Source organism: Aedes aegypti, chromosome 3 (assembly GCF_002204515.2).
Source record: "Aedes aegypti strain LVP_AGWG chromosome 3, AaegL5.0 Primary Assembly, whole genome shotgun sequence".
Taxonomy (NCBI): Eukaryota; Metazoa; Arthropoda; class Insecta; order Diptera; family Culicidae; genus Aedes; species Aedes aegypti.
Window position 1 is genome coordinate 267,537,833 of NC_035109.1, and position 23,324 is coordinate 267,561,156.

General features: G+C 37.1%; 1 protein-coding gene and 1 long non-coding RNA gene across 11 annotated transcripts in view; both read left to right on the forward strand.

Annotated features, from left to right (window-relative positions):
• LOC5579651 (calpain-A) overlaps window positions 1-18,385 on the forward strand; it is a 117,286-nt gene extending 98,901 nt beyond the window's left edge. For 9 of the 10 annotated variants that reach the window (XM_021852891.1, XM_021852894.1, XM_021852892.1 and 6 more), the window contains 2 exons: window positions 10,786-11,112; window positions 17,737-18,385. In XM_021852891.1, coding sequence (XP_021708583.1) covers window positions 10,786-11,112; window positions 17,737-17,822 — 413 coding nt within the window. In that variant the 3' untranslated portion in view covers window positions 17,823-18,385. The remainder of the gene's footprint in view (window positions 1-10,785; window positions 11,113-17,736) is intronic. The other variant, XM_021852895.1, reaches the window with a different exon arrangement.
• On the forward strand, window positions 2,155-9,898 carry LOC110679015. The gene is made up of 2 exons (XR_002502137.1): window positions 2,155-2,201; window positions 9,458-9,898. It is a non-coding gene; the product is annotated as an uncharacterized LOC110679015 (long non-coding RNA).
• Window positions 18,386-23,324: the final 4,939 nt, after the last annotated feature.

A 23,324-nucleotide genomic window follows, 5' to 3' on the forward strand; every position in this document is an offset into this window, starting at 1 on the left:
CAAGCCACCACGACATAGCGTATAGGTAGCGAAGTATGAAACATGGTGAGATGATTTTCTGAAACACTGAATGTTAACGTTGAATTATTAATTTGAGAAAAAGATTAGTTTGCTGATCGAGAGAAGAAACTTTGTAAAAGTAAGTTCCGTGTTAATATCACTCATATGAATTTAATTAAATTGATTTATTTGCCCAGAAACTGTGAATTATACTGTGCAATTGTATTCGGGTTAGCTGTAGTCCTCTGAAATAATAGAGCTCGATAATAGGTAACATTAACCTATATCTTATTGAATTAGCCCTTAATTAACGTGCTTTTCTCAAAAAGGGACAATCAATCTTTGTACGGAATTGTTCAGTGTAGGCCGTAAATTGGAACAATGCGAGAAGACTATCGTAAGTTAATGACTATCAATCAACTATATTTAACTAATAAAGATTATCGTTTTAGCTTTAAGCCTCGTAAGATAAAAAGGCTGTCAAGGTTCTTCTACATCCGAACAAGACCGTTCCGGAACATCGTAGACGGTTCCGCCAGGGCCAGTTTGGGGACATTTCCGTTTCATGTCCAAAACATACCGTGCGTCGTCTTAATCTTCATGAAATCGAAAGAACATGTCAATAAAGCAAGAATACACTAAATATCAATAGATTTGGCCACTCCAGATCTCCAGGCACAGGTTCCACGAGGGCTTCTTGTGGAACATTTCCGTTTTATGTCCAAAAACATACCGTACGACATCTCAATCTTCATTAATTCTAAAGACATTGTCAATAAATGAAAAATAAACACAGTAATGAATCACTCCAAAGCTTCTGGCATAAGTTCCACGAGGGCTTCTTTGGGGACATTTCTGCTTTAGTCCATGATTAAGTCCATTCATTTCCTGCATTGAACTGATCTGTGTGAATTATTTTATGTGTGCATTTTAAATGTGGTTTCCTACAACCAAACACACAACGGTCAGCACCCGTGGAAAAGATGATGTTCAATTTGAACAACTTAAATCTTCGAGGCCGCACCCCTTAGGTTTTTAGTATGATTCCATGAGTCGATATGGTCGATATGGAGTAATGGAACATCGACTCATGGAGGGATGACTGTATAGTAGAGTGGTTCGTTTTTGCTCCACACCGCTTATTCGATTCTAGATCAAATTCTGAGTGTCCTTTCAAAATTTGAGCTCATTTGGATGAAAACTGATACTGCACAAAAAGTTTATATGGGAATTACTATGAGAAAAGCAACCGATTCATTCAATCGGTCATAGTGTTTGCCCATGTGCTATTGGGGATTGGAACTACGTTGATACTGTGAGATACATTCATCAGCTACAACTTTGCCGAAGACCGTTTTCAGATCGGACGCCTCAGTAATTAGTTATTGATTTATATCCAGTCACAAATTCTTCAGTGCTCGTTTACCTTCTGAACAGGCAACATTGCTGCACCTGGCGCGAAAGATAGCACGCACAAATCATGGCTACTATGTTTTACTGCATATATCCAGTGATGCCTGCAGAACAGCAGTTTTACAACTCATTCAAAAATCAATAACTAATTACTGGGGCGTCCGAGTTGAAAACGGTCTTCGGCAAAGCTGTAGCTGATGAATGTATCTCACAGTATCAACAAAGTTCTAATCCCCAAGATCACTTGGGCAAACACTATGGCCGATTGAATGAATCGGTTGCTTTTCCCATAGCAATTCCGATATAAACTTTAAAGGGCTTGTGCAGTCTCAGTTTTCATCCAAATAGTCTCAAATTTTGGGTCGACATTCAGGATTTGATCTAGAATCGAATGAGCCGCGTGGAGCAAAACCGATTTTTTGAACCACTCTACTTTATATGATATATATATATATATATATATATATATATATATATACATCGTAGACGGTTCTTTATTTTTGACCAGCAGTGTCATAAATTTTCTCACTGTGCGCTATAAATAGCCGACAGAATTCAGCTTGCATCAGTACTGAACAGCAGCAGAAGTAAAGCGCTTGTTCAGTTGTTGATTAGCATAGCACGTGTTGATTAGACATGGTTGAATAGAAGCTTAAGCATGATCAATATTCAGCTACAAGAGGTTTATATTGAGCACTGGAAGGCTGATATATAAATTCAAGGATGGCGCAGATGGCAAGGTATACCGCTGACGATGGGAAGGTCACGAGTTTGAATCCAGTATCCAGGTAATTATTAAAAGTGGTTATTAATTCATGGTAAAAGTATACACTGCATTTGAAGTACAGTGTTAAGCGATTTTTGGTCATTTATTTGTTTTCAATTAATGTTGTGTCAGTTGAATGAAAGCTGAGATAAATGCTTATAAAGCGATTTTGAAGCTGTAGAACAAAGTCAATATACAACGACACGTTTTATAACTTCTCCAAATTTGTGTGGTTTGGGCACGTCAGGAGTTAATCATCAATGTTAACTTCCTTTTCCCGATCAGCCTAGATAGCCGTGTAGTGTCGGTAGCGGTTGTTTCAACTGGCTAAGAATTAACACTACGGACTGCATGTTCCGGTGGTAAAAGTCCACCTCACAGGTGACCTCTAATTCATGCGGCTTTAAGCTTACCGTGCCTAAGAATGAATGGTTAGGGGGGCCTAAATAAAACCTAACCGCAAACGGAGCCTGTGGAGTACCAGGGCGCCCTCTACAGTATTATGCCCTTCCCTTGCTACCCGGAGCAATGGTGCAGGTGACCTTGTGTTTCTCCGAGATAATCGGCTGCCCTTCTTCAGTCTGAAGCCTGAGGCTAAATAAGGGTGGGATTATTAATACGTTGTAAGTTAGTTTAAAATTTTCACCTCTATGGTTTCGCATTATGCGTATTACACAGTATAGTCTGTGCTTTTCGCCTTTGGCGACTTTTAAGAGATACCGATCTGTTTTTTTCACTGCTGGTTTTTTTCGTTCTGAGATTGCGAAAAGCTTAATCCTGCCTAGTTTGGGTAGTGGCTACGGTTAGGATAGCTTAGTCAGACCAATCTTCAGCATAAAATATCAGCAACGGTTAATCTTTGTAGACTAATACAAATGGTACAGTTCAAATGGCGCAAAAACCTTACTTTTGTGAACTTTTGCCTAGGTAACCTTGTGGAGCCAGTTTTCGTTACTTTCATAAACATGAAATGGCAAACTCGCGTGCCATACCTCGTGCATGCGTGCTCGTAAATAGTGGTGACGTTGCTACACTCATTTCTGAGTTAACAACCAGAGATGTATGTGCTGTCACAATTGATATTTCTGTTGGTGACCTCAATAGGAAATACGTCTTTCGTTTTGTGGTGTATTTACCACATGATGAACCATCCCCAATGGATGATTTCAAACGAGTTGTCGTTCACTGCCTATGAAAAGGCCTTCTGCTGATTTGTGGGTAGTGATGCTGATACTCATCACATCATCTGGAGCAGCTCAGATATTAATTTGAGAAGCTCCAGTCTGATGGAATGCTCAAGTAGTTCAAATCTTGAATTACTTATGTTAGGGAATCGTCCAACCTTCATGGTATCTGCTAGAGAAGAAGTGTTAGACATAATGCTCTGCTTGAACAGAATCAGTCACGAGTTGACGAATTGGCATGTATCAGATGATGAATCATTATCTGATCATCGCTACATTTCTATATGAACATACGACTGTAAATTTGCAGACTTTGCATTTGTTATACTCCACAAACTGGGAATTGGTTGTGACCAAATTCTATGAATTCTCTCCGTCCATTGGAAGTCCTAGTGATTTGAATGTTTCCATTTCCGGTGAATTGGGACACAATTGTCCTTGCTTCGAGTATTAGTATCATTCCAAACATTACATTCATTTCTTATATCTAGGTGTTCTGTGTTATTTGACAACACTATCATCCTAATTTGGTAAAACAAATTTAAGATTTAATTAACATTTTGTTAACAACATATTACATTTCATTTGCCGTAGCAGTTCAGTTTTTTTTACAGGTGAGTTGATTTCACCTGCTTATAAGAGAAAAAAAAAACGTTTTTAATATACTTAACCTAACTTAACCTAAACATATAACGCATTAATCGTGGCAATAGAAGATTGTAACGATTTTTGCCTGAAATTATAAATGATTGTATTTGACATTTGTTCCAATGTTTCAACATTGGATATTCTATGTAACTCATTGGTACTATACCAGGGAGGAAGCCTCAGAATCATTTTCAAAATTTTATTTTGAATTCTCTGCAGAGCTTTCTTCCTGGTATTACAACAGCTAGTCCATATTGGTACAGCATACAACATGGCTGGCCTGAAAATTTGTTTGAATATCAACAGCTTGTTCTTAAGACAAAGTTTTGATTTTCTATTAATAAGGGGATAGAGACACTTTACATATTTATTACATTTGGCTTGAATGCCCTCAATGTGATTTTTGAAAGTTAAATTCTTATCTAGCATAAGCCCTAGATACTTAACTTCATCTGACCAATTTATTGGAACCCCTCTCATCGTGACAACATGTCTACTTGAAGGTTTCAAATAAAGAGCTTTTGGTTTATGTGGGAATATTATTAGTTGAGTTTTGGAAGCATTAGGAGAAATCTTCCATTTTTGCAAGTATGAAGAAAAAATATCCAAACTTTTTTGCAATCGACTACAGATAACACGCAGGCTTCGTCCTTTGGCGGAGAGGCCTGTGTCATCCGCAAACAAAGATTTTTGACATCCCTGAGGTAGCTCAGGTAAGTCAGATGTGAAAATATTGTATAATATTGGTCCCAAAATGCTGCCTTGAGGAACACCAGCTCTTACAGGAAGTCTTTCAGATCTGGAGTTCTGATAATTAACCTGAAGTGTACGATTTGACAGATAACTTTGAATTATTCTAACAATGTATGTTGGAAAATTAAAGTTTTTTAATTTTACAATCAAACCTTCATGCCAAACACTGTCGAATGCTTTTTCTATGTCTAGAAGAGCAAGACCAGTAGAATAGCCTTCAGATTTGTTGGAACGGATCAAATTTGTTACACGTAAAAGTTGATGAGTGGTCGAATGTCCATGGCGGAATCCGAACTGTTCATTGGCAAAAATTGAATTTTCGTTGATGTGGGTCATCATTCTGTTCAAAATAACCTTTTCAAAAAGTTTACTGATGGAGGAAAGCAAACTGATTGGGCGATAGCTAGAAGCTTCTGCAGGATTTTTGTCTGGTTTTAAAATTGGAACAACCTTAGCATTTTTCCATTTGTCAGGAAAATATGCTAATTGAAAACATTTGTTAAATATATCAACTAAAAATGATAAGCTACTTTCTGGAAGTTTTTTGATGAGGATGTAGAAAATTCCATCATCGTCAGGAGCTTTCATGTTTTTGAATTTTTTAATAATAGTTCTCACTTCTTCCAAATCAGTCTCCCAGGCATTTTCGAAAACGTTCTCTTGATTGAGAATATTTTCGAATTCCTGAGTAACTTCATTTTCAATTGGACTAGTAAGTCCTAAATTAAAATTGTGCGCACTTTCAAACTGCATAGCAAGTTTTTGAGCTTTTTTCGCAATTAGTTAGTAATAATTTATTTTCCTCTTTCAATGCCGGTATTGGCTTCTGAGGTTTTTTCAAGATTTTCGATAATTTCCAAAAGGGCTTAGAGCCAGGGTCCAATTGAGAAATTTTATTTTCAAAATTTTTGTTTCTTAATTGAGCAAAACGTTTCTTGATTTCTTTCTGCAAATCCTGCCATATAATTTTCATAGCAGGATCGCGAGTGCGTTGAAATTGCCTTCTCCTCACGTTTTTTAGACGGATCAAGAGTTTAAGATCATTGTCTATAATCACGGATTCACATTTTGGAATTGCAATGCTTCTGGCTTCAACAATGGCATTTGTTAAAGTTTCAAGAGCATTGTCAATATCAAGTTTAGTTTCTAAAGAAATGTTAACATCAAGATTGGAGTCAACATACGTTTTATATATATTCCAGTCGGCTCGTAAATAATTGAAAGTAGAGCTGATAGGATTGAGAATCGCTTCATAGGATATTTGAAATGTAACAGGGACATGATCAGAACAAAAATCAGCATGAGTAATCAGTTGGCAATAAAGATGACTAGAGTCGGTTAAGACCAAATCAATCGTAGATGGACTTCTAGAAGAGGAAAAACATGTGGGGCTATCAGGGTATTGAATTGAGAAATATCCTGAAGAGCACTCATCAAATAAAATTCTGCCGTTGGAATTACTTTGAGAATTATTCCATGACCGATGTTTGGCATTAAAGTCACCAATGACAAAAAATTTTGACTTATTGCGAGTCAATTTACGCAAGTCAGTTTGGAGCAAATTAACTTGCTGCCCAGAGCATTGAAAAGGCAAATAGGCAGCTATGAAAGTATATTTACCAAACTGTGTTTCAACAGAAACACCTAAAGTTTCAAAAACTTTAGTTTCAAATGATGAAAACAGTTGATGTTTTATACGCCTATGAATGATGATTGCAACTCCCCCACATGCCCCATCAAGTCGATCATTACGATAAACAAAAAAGTTAGGATCTCTTTTGAGTTTAGATCCAGGTTTTAAATACGTTTCGGTAATAACTGCTATATGCACGTTATTAACCGTAAGAAAATTAAACAGCTCGTCCTCTTTACCATTCAGAGAACGAGCATTCCAATTTAAAATATTTAAATTATTATTTGGATCCATTAGAAAAACGTAATCCAATAACAATTTGATTTGTAAATTTTACACCTACTTGGACTGCTTCAGTCATAGTGGTGGCTTTGAACATTGCATCAATCATTAGATTCAATTGTTCAGTTAGAAAATTAAAATCAGAGGCAGACATGTCATGTGATTTCCCATTGGAATTTCCGGTAGACGAAAAAGCGGAGTTACCTGTGGCGGTAGGGTTTTTTCCATTTGATTTGAAACAAGTAGAATGGGTACCCATGGATCGAACAGGGGAGGAGTTCGAATTTCCTGCTACGATATCGGCAAAGGATTTACCGTGGGTAGATACATTCGAAATAGAAAGATTCGAACGGCTACCCGTCGGATTAAAATTAGTTTGTGAATGAGCATGATTATGATCTTCCTGATGGGTATGATTCATGATCAAGCGATCGTTAACTGAAAAATGAGCATTGTTCGATACTCTACCAGGCAAATTCCGGAAACGACCGTTATCGTAACGGATATTATCTTTCATCTGCCTGGCACGAGCCTCAATGACCTTTTTGCGTGAAGGACAATTCCAAAAATTGGACTTATGGTTAGCCCCGCAATTACAACATATGAATTTGGTGGTATCTTCCTTCACTGGACAGACGTCTTTGGCGTGAGAAGAACCTCCGCAAATCATGCATTTAGCATCCATGCGACAATTTTTTGTACCATGACCCCACTTTTGGCACCGACGGCACTGAGTGGGGTTCTGGTAATTTCCTCCAGGTTTCTGGAAATGTTCCCATGTCACACGGACATCAAACAAAAGTTTTGCTTTTTCTAAAGCTTTAATATTATTTAGTTCTTTTTTGTTAAAGTGAACTAAATAAAATTCTTGAGAAAGCCCTTTCCGAACAATGCCAGATTGGGTTCTCTTTTTCATAATGATTACTTGGACTGGGGAAAATCCAAGTAAATCATTTATTCCATTTTTGATCTCTTCAGGTGACTTATAGTCACTTGAGAGACCTTTCAAGACGACTTTGAACAAACGTTCAGTTTTGTCGTCATAAGTAAAAAATTTGTGCTTCTTCTCTTCAAGATGTTTGAGAAGAAGCTCACGATCTTTAAGAGTTTCCGGCAAAACGCGACAGTCTCCTTTCTTTGCGATTTGGAAGGAAACCTTGATTCCCCTAATGGAGTTCAAGATCTCCTGCCTAAATCCCCCAAATTCGGAACAACTGATCACGATAGGCGGCACTCTTTGCTTCCTCACTTGAATCAAAGAGCCTGGGCTAGAGGCTGCTTCGATTTGGTGTTCGGAAAATTTGTCTAGAGCATCGAACTGATTGCTCATTTCGATACAATTATTCATTTCACCCTTGGAAGAAAGTTCGCATTCCGGGGAAGCGTCCTTTCTTCCATTCTTGCCACGTGTAGTGACAGTTTTAAAACCCACTTTTTTGGAAGGAAGTAGTGAATTCAGAGATTCACCCTTCCTTTTGTTAGTTGTTGATACCATGTTTAGTTAATAAACGAAAGAAGACGTGACCTTCGAGAGGTTTTTTCCCAAGACGGTGTCCAAGAAGGATTACCACCGCTAGCTTTCGCCAACGGGTCCAACGAAAAATCGAAGGCACGGGTCCAAACAAGGATCGTAAAGGGATCAATAGTAGAAAAAATAGTACTGAAAAGTACTGTTTTAGTAGCACTGAAAAGTACCGTTTTATTGCTTTAGGTAGTTTTTAAGAAAACTTCCAAGAGCAGAGAGAATTCGTGTACGCACAGCACGATGCGCACTGTCCTTGCTTCGAGTAAATCCCACAATTGCTTGTCACTTTGTTCCTCACAACTCCCTTCGCGGGACTAGTTGACGTCTGGCTATTTGTAAAGGAATATGTCAGATAGTCAGGCTGCTTTTAATGCTCTTGCTTAGGCCAACTCAAGGTCTAAGCTTGTTATCGCACGTCGAACTCAATTTGAGGAACTGAATTCAGTTTACTCTGTAAAACTTATATGGGTCCTTGCTATTCTTCCATTGCTGGGAATGAATTGGCTTATGAATTAGCTCGCAATGGAGCATCGCATGACTTCATTGGCCCTGAGCCGGCTATTCCAATTTCGAAGTGCTGGGTGAAGCTTCAGATAAACTCTTGGGCGGCAACTCAGCACAAGCAATATTGGAATAGTTTGGAGTCGTGTCGTCAAACAAAATTGTATATTACTGAGCCATCTCCAAAGGTGGCGAAGTATTTAACAAATCTGTCAAAGCAGAATTGCAGTCTCTTGGTCAGAGCGTTGACAGGCCACTGCCGACTCAACTATCACATGGCAAACATTCAGTGTGTTGATACATTTGTGTGTTATAGTTGTGACTCCGATTATGGAACTTCTTATCACCTGATATGTAACTATCCAATCTTCGCGTAATTGCGATTCCAATTACTTGGTTAACACTTATTAAGTGAAACTGATTTCAGAAACCTGAATCTTCAGGACATTCTGTTATTCTTAACCCGCTGTGGTAATGAGCTATAGGCTCTCATTACGCTCATGCGTTTTTGCAGTGTCCTTTTTAGGGCGCTGTTCGAACCCATTGTGGTATGGAGCTATATGCTCTCATTTCGCTGATGCGATTTTCCCTCTTCAAGGGACCCCACTCCTATTTCCTCCCATCTTTCCCTTCCCTTTCCTCTCCCTTCGGGTAGATGATGAAATAGGCTCAAATATGGCGATGGCACAAATCTCCCAAATGGCGGGGAACGTGCCACTGGAGCCGGCCTTCTGATACCTGATAGTATCCAGGTAATTATTAAAAGTGGTTATTAATTCATGGTAAAAGTATACACTGCATTTGAAGTACAGTGTTAAGCGATTTTTGGTCATTTATTTGTTTTCAATTAATTTTGTGTCAGTTGAATGAAAGTTGAGATAAATGCTTATAAAGCGATTTTGAAGCTGTAGAATAAAGTCAATATACAACGACACGCTTTATAACTTCTCCAAATTTGTGTGAACAACGCCTGAACAAAGGCTTCACATGAAAATAATTAAAATGTTATTAAACATGATGCTGAATTAAACTGCAATAATGTTGTTTATCAAATTAGCGTTGTTAAATCAACAGTCCTTATTAGGCTAAGTGGAACCTGAATAAACATCATTACAATACATGATTACAATCACTAAATGATAAGTAGCCTAATAACTTCGCCAGATTTGCTTGAACAATGTGTGCGTAGCAGCTGCAAAGTAATATAATAAAGCAACTATTCAGTATGTAGTTGTGAAAAATTGCTTAATAAATGATTATAAAATAGGCAAATGTTTCTTGGGAAGTGAAACTAATTATCAATTTATTTTTCGCTGTGGCTATACAGTGCTTGTAGTTTAATTCTTTTGATATAAATAATCTGAAAGTTGGCTACACAACTTTTCATGCCATAAGTACAAATAATATGAGTATATTCACGATACCAAAATGACAAGTTTCGAAAAATTCAATAGCTTTAAATTTTCCATAAATTTGCCGATCATTTGATATCAAGATTGAGAAAAATTACAAAAAATGATTCTGGGGAATAGTTTTCTGGCAAATGTCATACAATCCTTTATTTCTTTTGTGTTGTTTATTGCTTATTACTCAGAATGTATAACTGTTAACATAACTTTTTGTTGCTTCATGATAGGTATATGTACCGGTAATGTGCCGAGCGCCGTTGACCGTTGCGTCAAATCTCCGCATATCGTTCCGGTTCAAGCTGTCTTTGGCTCCAGTTATTACACTTTCTTCGTGCTGCCTTCTTTTTGCAGCTTTTCATCAACTCCTGCTGCTTTGTTCCACTTTCTGTTCAACCGTGCACCGGCCATTAACATTCGGATCATGGCGGCATTCTTCATGTCTGTCACTTTCTAGCACTCATCGAACCAGTCGTTTCGTCTTCTTCGAAACCAAATGAAATGCTTTGAATAAAAAAAATCCAAGAAATACAATAATTATGATCATACCAATTAAATAATTCAATAAAACTCTGCGCATCTGTAATATCTTCAGAATCATAAGCACACTCACGCTATCTGAAGGATATGTTCTAATAACCATTCTCATTCTTCTCTATTCCTCCACCCTCTAGTGGATCAAGGTAGCTCCGGGTTTTCGAAGGACGTCTGCCGCTCCATGGTTGCCATGCTGGACACCGATCAGTCCGGCAAGCTCGGCTTCGAGGAGTTCCAAAGCCTGCTGACCGACATCTCCAAGTGGAAGGCGGTCTTCAAGCTGTACGACCAGGACCAAACCGGACGGCTGAGTGCGTTTGAACTGCGGGAAGCCTTACATTCGGCCGGCTACCATCTGAACAATCGGATCCTGAACGGGCTGGTTCACCGGTACGGTTCCCGGGATGGATCGATTGCGTTCGATGATTTCATCATGTGTGCCGTCAAAATCAAAACCATGATCGGTGAGTGGGATAAGAGGACTGTTCATTTTGTAAAGCGGACACATTGTTCATGATATATCATTTTTATTGAGCATTAGCATAGATGACCGTACAATTCGTAGTTGCTACTCCGTGATTGACCAGAACAATCGAAGTTGCACAGGGAATTAATGAATGGGGCTTGGGAATAACTTCTGTTTAAGTCGTCAACCAGTTCGGACGCGTTTATTAATTGCTCCAGCCCACCTGTGCGCGTTTTCATTTGTCATTCAATTTTTATTACATCAGCTTTAAGTAGCTACAGGTGCCGTGCGCGATATTGTTTATAATCGAATCATTTTTTTTTTGTCACGCGTAATGAGTTGCGAAATTTGTGCTTGCGACACTTCTGTAGACTCGGTCTTGTGGTCATGCGTAGGCTGCCAGCGGAAGTTTCATGCAAACTGCATTGGTGTCACCGTGCAAAGGGGTTCACTGCGGAGAAGAGACAGGAAGGTAGTGGACTTTAACTCTTACGTACTTCCATGCTGTGAATCCTGTCAAGAGCTAATCCAGGCGAAGTTGGATTTTAACGGACTATTGGAGCAACAAAAAGTTTCTCGAAAAACAGCTGAATGCCAATACGGAAGTAATGCACAGACTCTCGCTTCATCAAGAAAAAACAAATGTTGTCCACGAAGCTATTGAAGGTATGGAGATTTTGCTTACTAGCGTGAGAAATGAACTGGCAGCAATAAATAAAAACAGTAGCTTGGCTGGGAGTGTCGTTGCCATCAAAAATCATATTACCGGCCTTCTTGATACCGCAATAACGGCAACTACTGAAAATATGTACTCCACGCTAAAAACGGTGACATCCGATATATCTACTGACCTGCGCAACATAAACGACGAAATTAGTCAATTAAATCAATTATCAATTGACACAGCGGCAAGTTGCGCGATGAATTCATATCCAATGCTGGGGCTGGACATTAGGCCGTCCCTTATTTTTCGAAAATGTGAAATGTTATAAGTTCGTCATTGTAAAGTGCTCGTTTAGGGAAGAAAAAAATCATGTAAAAATTTGAAGTCCCTACGTGGACGCTAAGTGGTCCCCCAACGGCCTTGAAGGTACAGGTCGGACTCGATTATCCGGAGTATCGATTTTTTTTTCACTCTGGATAATCGAATCCTCCGGATAATCGAATCACTAAGAAAAAAAAAATGTTATCGTTGATAAAAGAACTTAAATATTATCTTTTTTCGTTATTTTATTTATATGATGCGGTTGTGTAGCTAGAAGTTTTTTCTAGGAACAGTAGGGGTCATTACAAGAAAAAAAATTGTTTGACCAGCGTACACAAAAAAAAAACTTTTTCAAACCCTCCTTTTCTTAAATACGTTCTAAACTGCAAAACAATTCATATTGTATATTGCAATACCAAATAATCTCAGATTTATGCATAAAAATTGAAGAACAAGAACATCAAAAAATAAATTCCGGATAATCGAGTCTAAAATTCCGGATAATCGAATCCCGGATAATCGAGTCCCCGGATAATCGAGTCTCCGGATAATCGAGTCCGACCTGTATCAGGTGTAAATGACCCCCGTGCGCAAATCGAGCTCGCTGCTCTAGTGCACGCTACATGGGTATAAAAAGCCACTAGCTACACATTCTCCGGTGCGCGTCGATAGTCATCATTAAAATTTATTTCCTTTTTAATTATGAATGTTATATAAAATAGCTTTGTTCAATAGTTTTTCATTGTTTAAAACAAATTATTAGTTTGGCCAGTACCACGTAGTTGGGTAAATGTTGACAATAAAGTAAAAACAAGTTTATTACTACCCGATTTGACAAATTGACCGGAACTTATTAACTAAAATCGTATTTTATACTATGCACATCTTTGTAACAGTGCACGCTGACATAAAACTAACAACTACAAAGAAAACAAACTTCTATGATTACTATCAACGCGCGCAAGGTAACTTGTTACTAGTGGCTTTTCGTACTCATGAAGCGTGCACTGAAGCAGCGAGCTGAATTTGCGCACGGGGTCATGTACACCTGATACCTTTAAGGCCTTTGGGGGACCACTTAGCGTTCACGTAGGGACTTCAAAATTTTACCCGATTTTTTTCTTACCAAAATGAGCACTTTAGAATGACGAACTTATAACAATTCACATTTTCGAAAAATAAGGGACGGCCTACTGGACATCCTCGATGAATTGAAGTCTTTGTCCGCAAATATATTGACAAATAAAAATACGTCAGCTCCACCTTCAATAGAATATCCAAGTTTGGAAGCCGAATTGAATAACAAAATTGCTGAAGTGTCAGGATGGCGCCTACTTGGAAACAGAAAAGTTTGGAAAGCCGATTGGACGCAATATGACATGCGCAAAAGCTTTCACAAAAGGCAGCAAAATATGGCCGATAAAGCGAAAAAGCGTAGAAAGCGGAGAATCAGGAACGCTAACAAAAATTGTAATAAGAACAACATTAACAACAACGACGTGAACATTAATCACCATTGCCATAATAATGTCCCATCCAAAATTCATCACAAAGTAAGCAAACAACAGAATAAGAATCACGGAAATTTCGCCTTCAACAATAGCCAGGAAAGGAGTCATCAACTTCCTCCTGACAGAGAGCTTCTTGCAGCAGCGAAACATCATTTCTCAAGACCGCCAACAAATTATCGACCAACCATGCAGTTTAAAAGAGGAGAAATTTTAAACCCACATCCGGCAAGGGAGGCGCCCCGGCAGTCCGTTGCAGTACCACCCCCGAACTGGACGACGGAAGGATCTTCAACTGGTGGATCTTGCGAAGCATGTGGTGCATGCCGGCATTCGTGTTTTCTACGGAATTGACGGACCCCTCAGAGGCAGAAAATAATTCAATTCAACCCGGTGAAGCTAATCAGCACTTGGTAATAAATAATAATGACAATTCACCATAACGAATTACCAATAATTTCTTCTGAAACACAGCCAACTGAAATTTTAATCTATTGTCAGAACTTTAATCGCATGAAAAGTGCTTTTAAAATTAATGAAATTCATAAAAATATACTAAGTTCATCGTACTCAATTATTTTGGGAACAGAAACAAGTTGGAATGATGATGTGAAAAGTGAAGAAATTTTTGGTAGCAATTACAACGTATTTCGCAATGATCGTGACTTACTTTTGACACAAAGAAGATCGGGCGGAGGAGTCGTCGTTGCAATATCATCAAATTTCAGTTCTGAAATCATTGATTCACCTAAATTTAAAGAATTTGAGCATGTGTGGGTTATATCAAATATTGGTAATGAAACTCATATTTTTGTATCAGTTTACTTTCCCCAAGATCAGGCTTGTAAGTCAACATACGAGAGTTTTTTCCTGATAGCTGAAGAAATCATAACTCAACTTCCTCCCGAAAACAAGGTGCATATTTATGGCGATTTCAATCAACGTAATGCAGATTTCATTCCTGATTTTGAAAACGAGAGTATTCTACTCCCTGTTGTTGGCGATAACGAAACTTGGCAATTTATTTTTGACAAAACTGCATCCTTAGGCCTTAATCAAATAAATCACGTAAAAAATAAACAAAGAAGATTTCTGTGTAAGTGAGTCAATTTCACCATTATGGAAAAATGAAGCGTTTCACTCGGCAATAGAATATTCTATGTTTATGCATATTTATCATACTCCTCACGAATATGTGTATGAGAATATTTTCGATTATAGTAGAGCCAATTATACTAATATTAGATTAATATTAGATAACGCAAATTGGCAATCTGTTTTGAGAAATCAAAATAATATTGAATGTGCAATAGAGATCTTTTACAATTTATTGTGGGTAACCATTAGGGAGGAAGTACCTGTTAAGAAGAGACGAAGGAATCACAACTCAAAAAATCCAATTTGGTTCAACAAGCAAATCATAAATTTGAAAAATCGAAAACAAAAAGCTCACAAAGTTTACAGAAGATATAAAAAACCAGACGATTTAGAAAAATATTTGGTTATTTGCGACCAACTCAATTCAGCCATTTCTACAGCACTTACCGAGTACAACATAAAAACTGAAAATGAAATAAAGTCATGTCCAAAGAATTTTTTCAGTTACGTTAAAACTAAACTCAAATCGTGCAACTTTCCATCAACAATGACTTTGGATGAAAAAGTAGGAAATAATTCTGAAGATATATGCAATCTTTTCGCAAAATGTTTTCAAGAAAATTATACAACATTTTCGGAAAACGATCGAGATTATTCTTACTTTTCACATTTTGCTGACATTCCGAGTGATGTTGGCGTTAATTCTATAAATGTTCAAGACATTTTGTTTGGTCTTAAAAATTTGGACGCCACTAAAGGATCAGGGCCAGATGAAATTCCACCCGGATTCATAAAAAACTTAGCAACTGAACTCACAACTCCATTATTTTGGTTACTCAATATGTCTCTTCAAACTGACCAATTTCCAAAGGTATGGAAAAAATCATTCCTCATACCAATATATAAATCTGGTAAGAAATCGGACATTCGAAATTATCGCGGTATTGCTATTATGTCATGTATTCCAAAACTTTTCGAGTCAATTGTAAACAAAAATATGTTTGCCCAAATAAAAAATCGTATAACAAACGCTCAACACGGCTTTTTTAAAGGTCGTTCGACCACTACGAACCTTCTGGAATTTGTAAGTTACTCACTGAGTGCAATGGATAAAGGTTACTTCGTAGAAGCTCTTTACACTGACTTTAGTAAAGCATTTGATAAACTTGACATTCCAATGTTGACTTTCAAGCTTGAAAAAATGGGAATCGAAATGAGTCTCCTTAAGTGGATCAAGTCCTATTTAAACGACCGTCAGCAAATAGTAAAATTCAATGGGAAAAGATCAAATCCAATACATGTTACATCTGGAGTACCTTAGGCCCTCTTCTTTTTATTTTATATGTTAATGACGTTTCTTATATTCTAAACAAACTGAGGGTCCTTATATACGCTGACGACATGAAGCTATTTTTAGAAATAAAGAATGATGACGATCATAATGTTTTTAAGAATGAGATACAAATTTTCTACACGTGGTGCTGCAAAAGTTTATTGGAATTGAATATAAAGAAATGTAACCTTATAAGTTATAGCAGAAAACGAACCACACCAAATATGTCTATTGTTTTAGGAAACGAACATGTAAATAATTGTGATAAAATAAGAGACTTAGGAGTTATCTTAGACTCAAAACTATCATTTGTAGATCACTATAATGCAATAATTCATAGAGCAGGAAATATGCTCAATTTCATAAAACGATTTGGCCAACACTTTCGTGATCCTTAGACATTAAAAATACTTTATGTTGCATATGTAAGATCAATATTAGAATATTGTAGTATTGTTTGGTCACCTTACACAAAAAAACATGAAGAACGCATAGAATCGATACAAAAGCAGTTTTTATTATACGCACTACGAAATTTAGGCTGGTCAGTACTTCCTCTACCATCATATGAATCACGATGCATGCTTATCAATATGAAATCACTGAAAGTGCGTCGTGATTATGCTATGGTTTCTTTTATTAACGATATTGTTTCACAGCGCATTGATTCTGCTGATATACTTTCAAAACTGAATTTTTATACTCCAACTCGTCACTTGCGCAATCGTTATTTGTTTACAGTAGGTCATCATCGCACGAATTACGCTAAATTTAGTCCGTTGAATCAGATGATGACTATATATAATCAGCATTGTGAAATGATTGATGTTAACATGTCTCGTTCAAAACTGAAAAAATACTTTTTTGATATACAAAACAATATTAACTGAGGAATGTATTATGAATCGAGTATACTCAACAAATTTATAATATAAAAACACATAGATATTAAGAACACAATGTAATTTAGAATGGTCTACAAAATGCTTGACGTCAAAATAAATAAATGAATAAATAGCTTACCATTCTTCAATGTGCACAAATCGAGAGCTCAAATTTAAAAAGTCAATAACGGCTCCAGCCACGTCCTTACTGTCATTGGGAAGGGAAGGAATGTTAGTTAGACAACCGTTGTTACTAGAGACCGAGTATACCTCTGCATCTCCACAGTTGTCATGGACAGGATATAGGGTTAGTCATGATACATCATTTTTATTTATATAGATTAAATCGAAATCTTTCATCAGGATGTATTTTGAAGCTGAAAACACTGCTCATTGCAGAACATTTTCATCTTGAAATTTTTTTTTCAAAAAATAGATTCAAATAGTTTTTAACTTCCAAATTTTCTAGAAGGCTTCCTACTGATTATGCGATAGTACAAGCTCTTTATGAAAATAAAAAAAATAGATTATCGAGATTTTAAGCGATTCTCAAGTATTCATTTATTTTGATAACCTTTGAAAATTTACCATTCTATTCATTTTTGCTTATTCCTATAAAATTCAATTATTTCAGTAACTTTTTCACTTGCACAATATAGTAACATATTAGTCGAACAACGGTCAGAGAACCGATTGCGATTTCATTAACAAATTAAAAAGATACAGCATGCACAATGTGTTTACTTTATAAAATCAACAGTCCTTAGAGGCGTGGTAAAAGTAAGATCGATATAATCATATTTTCTCGTTTCAGACATCTTCCGCGAGAGGGATACCGAAGGCACCAACATGGCCACGTTCAGCATGGACGAATGGGTGGAGAAAACGCTCTATTCGTAAAATAAAATGGTCTTCAAATCACAAGCGCCACAAATAATCTCCCGTTTATTGACGTTATGCAATGACAAAATCTAATTGTTGGTTAAAAAACTTATCAATTATAATCGAACCGCCCCATGCTCGAATAGATTTACAGAAGAAGCAAAGGCAACTTGCATTTTAATTCGCCTACAAAAGTATGGAAACAAAACCACGAATGAACAAATTAAGAAGCATCTACAAACTTTTACCCCTACTTTTATGTTACGTTGTTATATTTATCACTTTTTACATCAAAACCAGTTTTAAACGTGTAATTTATGCATATTTAATTGTAAATAAGAAGCATATAGTGACTGGAACTCTCCATGGTTGCTTAACGAAACAAAAATGCGCAGAACTCGTAAACTTACGTCGATGTATAACATCGACTGCAACTTGCCCCATTAGCAATGGGCTGAAACGTCCAGATCTGACAATGCAATTGAAGCATCGAAAATTGAATGCCCGAAGTGGCTGTCATGTTGAAATTTTATCTCAAATTTAAATGTTTGAACGAATAAATCAGTAAATTGGTGCCTACATTCTCTTTCTGATTTATTCAGTGTGAAACGAATATCACGGCCGTTTTTTCATTCCCTCAGCAAATTTACTAAAGTGAAAACTCAAAACAGAATCATCAGAAAGCGCGTTTACATAAAAATTAACATCGAAACACGTGTCCACCGAATTCGCACATGAGGACGCCCACACTCGCCATTCCACATCAATAGTGAACATTGTGTCGCCAGCAAAACACAAACAGCAATCCGCTGGTGTCAGGAAGCAAAATATTTAAATTTAGCGCAAAACTGGCGTCCGCCAAGAGGCAGATGTTGGAGGTGTAAGCAACATATTATTGCTAAACAAAATTCTTGAGAATATAACATAGAGTCATGCATGATCGATGGTATTTTATGTCTGGCTGATTCACACTGGCTTAGAATCCGAAAACAGGGCTGGTAGCAGGTCTCTGTTTAGATACTTTGCCTTTAGTTTAATACAAGTTTCTAAAAAGTATATTTTCATGGAATGTCCGTTCTGTCCGGAATTCCCTGTTCGAACCATGGTCTCTAAAGACTTTTTCTTCCTCATTCTGCTTGCAGTAAATTCTGATGCAACATTTCACAGGCTCCAGTGAAACCTTTGGAGACTATAAGAGACTTTATTTTTACTTTTCTCATTAGGGGATTTTTTTTATTTCCGTACGGGTTTGGCCCGAAAGGTCTCAGATTTTCATGAAACTTTTTCCACAGTGCTCATCAATATATGACTAAAAAAAATGAGAAAAATTCAGAGTCGCCTATTTTCCCGGAAAACTCAGTTGGATTTTTTTTGTTTTCCTCTGACACTACTTACTTTGAAAAATCATAACTCAAGAACGAAGCATCATAGAAACAAAGTTAACTGGAAAAAGTTTTCCACAAAATTTTCCACCGTTGAGAAAATTCGTAAAGAAAAGCCGGAAAAACTATGCTCCAACTTATAAGCTTTAATCGCTGAAATTTTTGAAATCTCGCGAAACATTACTAAAGGACCTATGTACGAATGAGAGGCTCTCTTTGTTTACTTTCTCTTTGATCAATAACTGAGTCCCATTAACCTCTTCTGTTGCGTTTTTTGTATGAAACGCTAGTAATGGAATCTGCCTTTCGATCTGTAGTGAAAAACTTTTCAAAAGCTTTAGTATTCCACTGTTATAATCGAAAGAGAGCGAGAGAGGAGAGAATCTCTCATTTGTACATAGGTCCTTTAGTAATGTTTCGCGAGAAATGTACTTTTTTTTCGTTTTGTGCAAATGTGCCATTTTGAGCCTTTTCTTTGAAAAATCATAACTCAATGAAGAAGCATCGTAGAAACAAAGTTTTTTTTTTGAAAATGAAAGCAAATTTTCTCAAGAATAAAAAAAAATATTAACTGGAAACAGTTTTCCACAAAATTTTCCACCGTTGAGAAAATTCGTAAAGAAAAGCCGGAAAAACTATGTTCCAATTAGTGGAAAACTTTCAAAAATATATTTTTGAGAAGGTAATTTCATAAGCTTTAATCGCTGAAATTTTTGAAATGTACTTTTTTTCGTTTTTGAGTTATGGCCAATTTTGTGGAAAATGACAATATAAGCCTTTTCTTTGAAAACCCATATTTCACTCGAAGCATCGGAAAAACAAAGATTTTTTATCAAAGCAATTGCAATTCTAACCATAATAATGCAATTTGCTTAAGAGAGAAATTCAATCCGACGGATAAATATTCAATAGATTGTTGAAATTAGCTCAAAAGGGATTTGTTTCATAAGCAACCACCACCTTGTTCTAAGCTAAAACAACAAAACCAAAATCATGAATATTACTATTTCCGGCCACGTCCATCTTTACGTAACTTATGATTGGGAAAGGAAATGATAATTTGTTGCTAACTTAATGATATTGAAACAATCTTTTGAATCCCAGCTATCAAAGGAAGAAAGGCTTGTGTTTTAACTGCGTTTGTAGTAAGGTTAAACGATTCGCGTGTTTAGACTTGGTACTACGTCGAAAGCAAAAAAATATGCCTTATAAGTCCTTAAGACCGAATGAAGAACAAGAAATAAACATGTGTTATGGGAATTCGGGGCATAACGAACACATCAAGCAAATGCTTGTTTTAAGACTATACAATGACATTTTTTCAAATCACTCTCGGCTAGTTTTCAAGTTACATATGCGAATGCGTCCAGAAACCTTGATAATTGCCGTCGTAGGAGTGAAACCAAAAATTGACAAGGAAGCAGAAAATTACCGGCCATTTTAATTTAATCGTCTTCGGTACTCGTTTGGTGTGTTTCTATCTAACAGTGGAATAAAAACCCAGTTAGATCGACAGTGACTACCCCCAACCGTCCTTTTCAGGACGACCATTTTATTTTGAAAGAGTTCTGAGAATTTTGCACCGTGAAGAGTGACATTACTGATGATTGGCTGTGATTGATTCAGATTTTGGTCAGTCATTTGCATGCAATCACTCATCATGGCTAAATAATGTTTTTAGAGAATCACAGTGTCAAGAAATAAATTTTCTACCGTGCGCGTAATTTCGGACGGCATAAGGAAGAATGCATCCCGGTTTGCCTCGCATTTAGCGATGATTGAATAATGCCGTTGTCGTCGTCGCTTCCTACATGCATGCTAGAGCGATCAGTATCAACATGTCCAACAAAGAGCGAAAACTAAATAGCAACAACTTGACGTTTTGATTTGGTAAGAAATTGTCGATCGAATCGAAATACGCACACATAGAAGACTGCAAAAATGCTACCACCGCCCAACCCGAGCGACGGGAAGCTATGTAAAACGTTGTTTGCCATTTCTCTCCGTTGAAAACTAATCAACCGAAACTATAATTGATAGGGTCGGTGTTCCCTTAGTGGACGGTCCCCTATAGTCGCACTAGTGGCTTTTTACGGCCGTTTCGCTGGTAATCGTAGCAAAATAATTTTTGACATGAAGATCAGTAGCTATTTATCTAAGTACCATTGACACACAGCTCGATTTTGTTCAAAAAATGATCGAAATAAATAGTTTTGCTTAAAATTTTAGCTCCCTTGCACCTATAGTTAACCTATTGTTCCTATAGTAGCACTACTAAGAGAAACTATTTTGTTATTAAACAAAAAAGTTGATAAATTAGAAACTTTTTTACATCAATCGAACGCTTTTGATCCACACTTCAAAGGAAAAATATAAAAGTTTTGTAAAAATACGGTTTTGATTTGTGTTTTGCCTATTCCGTGAGGCTAGTGCTACTATAGGAACATAAATTAGGAATAGTGCTACTATAGGCACATGTGTTCCTATAGTGGCACAAGCGATAATAAATACAAAAACATGAGTTTTCTAATGTTTCATAATTTTTCCACAAAGCCAAGATAAAAAGCTTTCAGATGATCTAAAAATAATTCCGCAGGCTTTATTTTTCGATTTTATACGAATATTTGTTCTTAGCTATGCGGCTATTGGTACATCGACCCTAATAACATAAATAATTAATCAATTAGTAATAGATTAAATGTCTCTGGTTGTAACTCTTTTACGTCAAATGCATTCTTGTGGCCCTGAAAAGGGCCGTTTTGTTTGAAATTGTGCTTCAATTCAATTGAAGCGCGTTCATGTCATACAACGAGCCAGCTGGATGTCCTTCGGCATGATGGTGACACGCTTGGCGTGGATCGCTCACTTCCCGCAGGCCCAGGTTGGCGAGCTCTGGAATCGCAGATCGGTTTTGATGTCCTTAGCGATTTCACGGACCAGGCGCTGAAATGGCAACTTGCGAATCAGCAGCACATGAAGAGCGACCGTTCCCGGCCGATAGTGATACGGCTTCCTGGCACCTCCGGTTGTTCACCCGGAATATTTGTTTGGAGAACAAGAGTTGTCGCCCATGCTTCTTCTTTCATTGACCGATTCTATCCGATCCGGTGTGAAGTGTTAACCGAACCAACCAACAAAGAAACCAAACGGCCCTTTCAGGGCCACGAAACCAGTAGAAAAGAGTTATTTTGAATTAATTGCTTCAAATTAACAAGCATTTACAACAGGTCTGCCCAACCTTTTTGAACCGCGGGCCAAATCACTGAAACAATTGTGTGTCGCGGGCTACATTAATAAAAAGCTCAAATATTCGCATGAATTCTAATAAAAGTAAATAAATAAAGTTTATAAAATCTGACAAAAATCAGTGAATGAAGTAATTTTCATTTTAAAAAATCGAGAAACAGACAATTGCTGCTAATCATTTTGCTGGATATTGTGAGGTTTTTTTTTCTTCAAGATCTGAAAATATACTGCTTTGCGTTGAAAACTGGGTTAATCGACATGCGAAGTTCAATTTTTGACCAACTTCCCCGCGTCGCAACTCGATTCTCAATAGTGCGCATGATACACATGGCGGAGTGCTTAGATGCGCCCTATGGCAAAGCGAGTTGCGACGCGGCTAGGTTGGTCGAAAATCAAACTTCGCACGTCGATTAACCCATTTCTCAATGCGAAGCAGTATATTTTGAAGAATTTACCCCAACAATTTTGGATTGCGAATAGGGTAGATGTATTAGTCTTCGCTATACTTTAGTTTTTGCCCTCTTCATACAAATTTAGATTTTTTTATATGAAGGAGCAAAGATTAACGCAAATTTCTTGGGTGGCCGAAGACTAGATTTTTACCCTAATGGCCAGGATTAAAAAAAAAATGATACTCCCAATTTTGTCAGAATCTGACCCCGAATGTGCTAAAATCCTGATCAAGCTTTTACGAAACTCTCGGTCAGAATGTCCAGGATTTTACAAAAATAATGCCTAGGATTTCCTCAGAATCTCGCTTAAAAATCATTTCGAAATGCAACCTTGAAATCTTTGAGAGTGCTAAACAGTATTTCAAAATTTTATAATAAAGGTTTTAGCAAAATGTTATATAGTGGTATATTGTAATCTTGCCCAGGATTTTAGAAAATTA